At 39.1% G+C, this 7411-nt stretch overlaps 2 protein-coding genes and 1 pseudogene across 2 annotated transcripts in view; 1 reads left to right on the plus strand and 2 right to left on the minus strand.

Annotated features, from left to right (window-relative positions):
• Positions 1 to 71, minus strand: part of LOC146476606 (uncharacterized) — a 1925-nt gene extending 1854 nt beyond the window's left edge. The window contains exon 1 of the mRNA XM_085114307.1: positions 26 to 71. Within this exon, the coding sequence (XP_084970433.1) occupies positions 26 to 71 (46 nt within the window). The remainder of the gene's footprint in view (positions 1 to 25) is intronic.
• The window catches only part of LOC146476604 (beta-1,3-glucosyltransferase-like), a 23872-nt gene that overhangs the window by 9729 nt on the left and 6732 nt on the right, over positions 1 to 7411 (plus strand). Inside the window, exons 8-11 of the mRNA XM_085114480.1 lie at positions 690 to 753; positions 2230 to 2355; positions 3085 to 3151; positions 3540 to 3653. Of these exons, the coding sequence (XP_084970606.1) occupies positions 690 to 753; positions 2230 to 2355; positions 3085 to 3151; positions 3540 to 3653 (371 nt within the window). The remainder of the gene's footprint in view (positions 1 to 689; positions 754 to 2229; positions 2356 to 3084; positions 3152 to 3539; positions 3654 to 7411) is intronic.
• On the minus strand, positions 760 to 1394 carry LOC146476607 (histone H2B.1 pseudogene; annotated as a pseudogene).

The following is a 7411-nucleotide window of genomic DNA, read 5'->3' on the forward strand; positions in this document are numbered from 1 at the left end:
CATCGATCGAACAATACAAGCTTACCGCTTAACGAGTTGGGCTTTTGTGCGTAAACCTTTGGCGGGATCATCACGGCATTTAAGCCAAAAACGTAACTCGTCGTTTTTCAGCTCCGATGGATTTCTTCCATTTAAAGAGGAACCAGGAATATCGCTTTCCGAAAGGACTACAGACATAATTTCACTTGTTTCCTACAATGATCTGGAAGTTTTATCCTAAAACGCCTCGATTCCATGTTTGGCCGCGCGCTCGTCCCAGGTTGGCGGCCATTTGTGAATACGGTGTATAACATGACCTACTGAAAACTTATTTCAACAGTACTTGGTTCAATCCTTGCGCGCTTTAACCGATGACAAATTTTCTTATACTGCTTTGCTTAAAACGAAGAACAAGTCTTTATTCCATGACCAAAGGAGTGTTTAAAAGGGCCGTTTTTGCATTTTGGGCTTTTTACAGAAGTCTTCCATCGTCCCTTGCGTTCCGTCACTCTTACAAAGTTTTGAAAATTCTTCTACGAAATTAACAATTCACCACCATTTAAAGCTATACAAATCATTTTATTTAGTTATATTTACAAAATAATACTATTCACAGAAAGTAACTCTTGCTAAAAACAAATGTCAAAAATAAAGTAAAATAAGTCATAATTTACATCATTGAATATCTTGTTTCATTTTCCTTTCAACAGTTTAAGTAAAAGACTTCACGCCCACCCGCCAAGATCGGACTTTACAATCGATGTACAGCACGAGGTAGGCGATTCCAAAATGTCATAACATACAATTACATTATATTTGAAATATAGTCGGAGAGAATCTATATACAATGAATCAAATGTCTTTCCTGTACACGCAAGAACGAGAGAATGCACCTCAAAGGTAACTCCATGCAAATTAAGGTAACTAATATCGAGCGAATTATGAATGGAAGAAACACAAGTGTTCGAGGATTCAGCGCCAGTGGTCTATTTCGTGTTCGAAGTGTACTTCGTAACTGCCTTAGTTCCTTCGCTTACCGCGTGTTTCGCCAGTTCACCGGGTAGTATTAAGCGAATTGCGGTCTGAATTTCGCGGGAGCTTAAAGTCGACTTCTTGCTGTAGTTCGACAGTCGGGAAGCTTCCGTTGCAATCCTCTCAAAGATGTCGTTGACGAAGGAGTTCATGATGCTCATGGCCTTGCCGGAGATTCCGGTATCAGGGTGAACTTGTTTTAGAACCTTGTAAATGTAGCTGGAATATGTCTGTTTTCTTCTTTTCCCGGATCGCTTGGCTTTGCCTTCAGCGCCCTTTATTCTCCCTGCAACTTTTTTTTCGTCCTTCTTTCCTGCGGTTTTAGGCGGCATGTTTGTAATTCTCTTCTGAACTTGTGAAATTGGCTTTTTAATGTTGAGAAAGTTTTTGAGTCGCTTACTTTTTATAGGAAAATTTTGTGCTACCTAATTTGCAAGCGGATCGAAATTCGCAGCGTTTCATTGGCTGTTCTGAGTCTGATTACACAAAAACACGATAAAATCACACCACAACGATGGAAACACCACATTATTGCATGGGCTCGTTTGTCAAAAGAAAAGAACGCTTCTCCCTTATTCTTCTTTGAAATTTGTTCACCACTGCGCAAAAAAATCCGAAACAATGAGACTGGCTATTTTCTGTAACCCTTTTACCACATACTGATTTCATTGTTTGTCCGGAATTTCGTTAGTGTATATTTGAATCGCACAAATTCCGTATGCACCCGCTTGGAAAAACGTTGCCCCGTGCAAAGTGTGAATCGTACACGATGCGACATGATGGAATTATGAATAAAATGTCAGTATGTATATGACTTCGTGCTGTTGTGCTCTTATAAATTCAAAAACAAAAACGCCCCCGGCGTTCATGCTGGGTCCCGGCGTTTATTGGAGATGAGTAATCGTATAATTTAATCAGGATTACATGCATCGTAACTGCACATTAGTACTCTTCCCTGTTTTATTTGAATTTATCCACTGCTTATCAGCCTGTCCATCACGCAAGCTTTCTCACGCAAGCTTTCTTGTAAAGAGTGTTGTCTTTTTCATCTCGAGGATCTCTCCAGCGTTTCTTCAGTAATTCCTTGAGACGTTCTATAATTTTGCCTTTCTCAGAACTAATGGAGCAAAGACCAATAACAGAACCTCCAGACCACCTAGTTCAAAATTGCTTGTAGACCTGTCATAAGTTTAACTGAAATGTAACCGTTTATCGCAGGTTGCAATGTTCATTCGTGACGAGGGCCGAGGCACGCTACTCACCGATGTACCCGAATTCTGCACCAGCGAACCAAAGGACCAACAAGACTGTGTGACGTCATTGAAAAGCGGAGGCCCAGAATGCGTGAGTTTGCATTTAATCGACCATAAATTGTTTCGTATATCAAAAGCTTACTCCACAAAGATGATGCTGTAATTGTGAGAACAAGGGACTTCGTTTTCGTGCGGTTGACAGGACTTGACACGCATCGATGAGATGGTCATCCGTAGAGTTAGAACAACATACAATATACAATATACGACTCCACAGAAAAGTCCTGCTCAGTAGCTTTCATTTGAAGGGTCACACTTTAGGATTTCATCCACAGAGTCAAAAGTAAGAACCACCTCAGTTGTACAGTACAAAAGACGACTCCACAGGAAAGTACTGCTCAGTAGCGTTCATTTGTTTACACTTCCAGATTTCATCCACAGAGTCAAAAGTTAGAACCACCTTGAACAGCATAATAAACAGCACCACAGGAAAGTACTGCGCAGCAGGTCACACGTTAGAATCCATAGAACCAAAGTATCAGATTTTGACTAGAGGACTTAAAGACCAAACGAAAGTTTTAGGCTGTGCTTACACGAGAAAGTTTCCTGTGACAAGTCTGCCAATGACATGTTTTATATCTTCGTGTGTGACAAAATTTGTCACGTTGTCTTTGACAAGTGTGCTTGTTCATAAACTCGCGTTCTAGTTTTTGAACACGTTCACGAAAAACCTATTCACTCTTAATACACGAACCAAAGAAAACTTGCTCGTCCAGACCGGCCTTATAACTTATGAACACGAATGTGTGTCTTTTCAAAGGGTGAGCTGTCATTGGACCACATCTTTTTTGCTGTCAAGACTACAAAGAAGTACCACATCAGTCGAGGTAGATGTGAAACATTATTATGTACAATTTCTTGTTGCTGTATACAGTGAGAAGACAATTTTAACACCTCCGTGGCATGGATGAAAGTTTATCTTCATTGAAAGGTTGACTGACTTATATGCAACATTTTCCTTTACTCGAGACAATTTTTTTGGCTCGATTTGTAAATTATACGTTTTCAATTCAAACCGCTTTTACTACCAAGGACAGGTGAAAACTATTCAGAATCGTTTCTGTGAAAAAAACTATTTGCTACGTTTTTAGCCAACTGAAAACGAGACACTAGCAAAATACCACTGTCGTGTATGAAAAAGTCCTTGTAGCACTGTAGCTTAATCCTGCAAAGAAAGCTGTAGCCATGCCTGATGATTTTTTTTTTTTTTTTTAGTGCCCGTTGTTCAAAGAACTGTTGGTGAATACGCTAAGCACATCGTATTCTACAGCGAGACAGAAGATCCTTTAGTTCCAACGGAGGATATTGGAGTTCCGAATACTGAAAGAGGTAAGAGAGTTTACGAAATGTAAAACCTTTGTCTCTTGACAAAGCCAAGGTATAAATGTCAGTAAGTTTACGAATCGACGTGAAAATAATGCTCAGCAAAGCACGCGGATTTAGCGAATGTAGGATATACGCCGACTTCGATGGTGCAGTTTAATTATAGTTACCGAAAGATAGTTTTGTCTTATTTTGACTTTTCTTTATGGAAACCGCCTCGCACTGGAACGAGACAATAGAAAGCTTGGAAGAGCTTTTAATCAGTTTAACGTTGTTAATAAATCGTCTTACCGCCAACAAAGCCACCTTAGGGTGCGGCAACATAGTTTTTTTTTGTTTGTTTGTTTTTTTTGTTTTTTCCCAGCTTTTTTACTCTGTCAATGTGCACTTTCTTCAACAAGGCCATTGCAAACGCAGAACATGCATATCGCTCGTTCTGTAATCGAATAAAATAAATAGTTTATTTAAAGGGTTCCATACATGTTTCTAAGAATACATTATCATAAAGGTACAACTATGCAATAATATAAAACGAATAATACCCCTAGACAACGACCTAATATAACATTAAATTGATTTCTTAAATTATATTTACGTATAAGATTGACTTTTGTTATTAAATTAATCAGAAAAACTAACGCAGAGAGATTTCGACGTTTCGCTGACATCCTGTCATCATTATCAAGAAAATGAAGAAAATTTGTTTTCAGTTTAGTTTTGTCTACTTACTTATGTAATTTTTCTTCATTTTCTCTGATAATGATGACAGGATGTCATCGAAACGTCGAAATCTCTCTGCGTTAGTTTTTCTGATTAATTTAAATTATATTTAATATGTTTAATCATATTTACAAAATTGGAATCCTACAGGGGCACCCAACGGAATATTTCGGTAAATATCTGTTCGGATGGAAGGTCCCTTAAAAATTTCGAAAGTTTTCGCTTAGCGATCCCCTAGACTTTTGGAGGTTTTTCGGAAAACCGTCAAATTTCCCTAGAATTTTCGGAATTATGTGCTCATGTTTTACAGCTCACATAATTTTCGGATGGTGTTTTTGTCCTCTAAAATTTTCGTACGTCGTAACTATTCTAAAAGCTGCTAAAATTTTCGGTGAGGAAATGAGGTATTATCAGGAATTTGCGTTATTTAGGTATGACAGAGCGTATAATTTTATCCCCTAACGTTTTTGGATGAATAGGTTATTCGCCTATAATATTCGGATAAGCATTTATATTCACCAAGATTTTCGGTTAATTTTCGTAGTCACAGGTATAGCGAAAAACGTCCACTAAAATTTTCTAATGAAACTATTGCTACTACGTGTCCTCAAACGTTCGGCAAGACCCATCAGGATAGCTAAAACTTTCGGATGAGATTAAAAAGCAACCTCAAACTTTCGACACGACCAAAGTTCCCCTAAGATATCCGAACAGATAAATATTTTTAGGGCAGTTCCAAATTAACCAAGCAGGTTTCTAAAGCATACAGAAATCCATTTTGTACACTTCTTGATCCTAGCTAGTGGCGAAGAGCAATGAAAGAACTTGATCGCTTTGTGCGACAAAAAACTTATGTTCATAGAGTATAGGCCTGGGCACAGCACAAGGCCGAGGGTTGTAACTGTGTTCTTGTGTATCCTTTACTTTCGCTTATTCTGCGCTTCGTTAGCTATCTAAACAGTAGAGTATTTCTGTTGAGGGGCTGTCGGCTGAAAGTTGCCCGCAGCAGTTTGACGTTCTTAAACAAATAATTAGCCCAAGAAGAATTCGCGGGCTTTTATTTTTTAAGAACGTCAAATTTCCAAGCTAGGGGCAACTATCAGCCGATAGAAACACTATTGTTTAAATAGCTAACGAAGCGCGCAGGGTATGCGTAAGTGAAGGATCGATCAAGGAGAGAAACTCGATGTGCATGTTCCGTGTTTGTAATAGCCTTATTAATTAAATCACAGAGACTGGCATATATATTTCACCGATTTAATCTTCAAGTCGAGAGAACGAAACGACGTACACGATAAAAATGCAATAAGTAACCTGTTTGCTGATGAATTAGAGGAATAAATGTGGGAAAGTTTATTCGTGGAGGGGTTACTATCCATCCGGGCATTTTCATCCGATGAACACGTCTCCTCGCGGATGAACACTATCATGTCACGCGACCAATTTAAACCAATCAGACTTGGAGAAAATTTAGTGCTGAACTGTAGACCAGACATTGACCTTACAGCTGGTCAGTCCAATTTCGTTGAATAATTGTTTGCTGATAACGCGTGCCACCCGAGAGCTGTCGTGTCAGACGACACCATGACAAGGTGTCGTGTTGTGACGAGTGCGCAAAGTTCGGAATAACTTCAGCCTTAAAGCTGGTAATAAGAATGGATGATTGAAAAACCAGTACCGCTTCTATTGTTTCTAGTCCGATTGACTTAAAAAGCCCTTGAAACTGGTCGCGTCGGGCTTTAAACTGAACAATTGTACAGCTTATCCTTGTAATGTTGATTGCATTCAGGGTGCGAGTTTCCCGACGCCCGGCTTTCTCTTGATGTGTCGGTTTACCAAGTCGTTTTCGCTCGCTTCAAATTTGTATTTTTCTCGTAAATTCACTCGTTGTCCCTCGAGAATCGAAGACGTTAGCGGCACAATTTTGCGACTCTTTTCTTTGGATGTGTCTTTATGGGCCAGCTCGTCTTGTTGATAATTCTGATCATACATGACCAAAGAAAATCGTTTTCTCGTAATTTCTCGATCTCCAGTGAATGGATCGTAGCGCCAAAAACAAGACGAAGATGAAGTCGATGACTTGCTGTTGGATCTGTATCGTGTCCACTCTGGTATCAATTGTCGAACTTGAAGCGAAAAATCAAAGCATCGCACTCGTAAGAGAGCTCGCAGGTCATATCGTTCCTCGTTCGTGAGTCTCGAAGTTCTTGCGATAGCGGGCAACTTGATCCTGGGTCGTTCAAGGTATTTCTGTATAACCTTGTCTTGTGTTAATGCCTCATTCTTTGGCCATACTTGGTTTAAAGTTACTTTTGCTGGAAGTTTCTCTTTATCTTTTTCCGGCCTTCTTGGGCTTAACAACCTCGTTCCTGTTATAGACATGTTGACCTCCTTCCCCGTTATTCGAGGCATAACTAACTTTCCTCTCTCGCTGATTAAAGTATTTCGCGGCATTTCTGCAACGTTTCTCCGCTAGGTTTAGAGTGAACTCTTCTTCAGTCTCGAAACGTTTTTATTTGAAAGAAGAATTTGTCGGCTTATAAATTCGTTTTTTTAGGATTATTATTAGTAGCGTTAATCTGTTAGCTTGGATTCTCTGTTTACACGTCTGGAGGTCAAAATCGCGCAAGTAATCCGTCTAAAACGGTTAAACTTAGTTTTATCAGTCTTGGATCAACATAAACACTCACTACAAAACACAACAATTAGTCCGCCATGTCGTGAATTTTAGTAATTGCTGGTCTTTATAGACCACCTCAATGTTTGCCTGTTTTTCTTTTGACTTAGAAAAGTAAAAGGCGCTTTGAATCTGTTTGAAATCCAAAACGTGGTAGTTTTGCTCAGTGAAAGCTCTTGCCCGCCAAACGTAACCGAATACATGAGAACTGAAATGCACACCACCAAAAGAAGCCTGTTGTGATTTGCGAATTTTATGAGACACATCTTGGTAATCTATCCTTAAAATATAACTTAATTGTTGGAATCCTGTTTATGGTAAGGTGCCCTTTCTAATTTTTGAACTACGAAAATTTCAAAATTTACAA

The sequence above is a fragment of the Pavona decussata genome, unplaced genomic scaffold (assembly GCF_977016875.1).
Source record: "Pavona decussata unplaced genomic scaffold, jaPavDecu1.1 SCAFFOLD_76, whole genome shotgun sequence".
Taxonomy (NCBI): domain Eukaryota; kingdom Metazoa; phylum Cnidaria; class Anthozoa; order Scleractinia; family Agariciidae; genus Pavona; species Pavona decussata.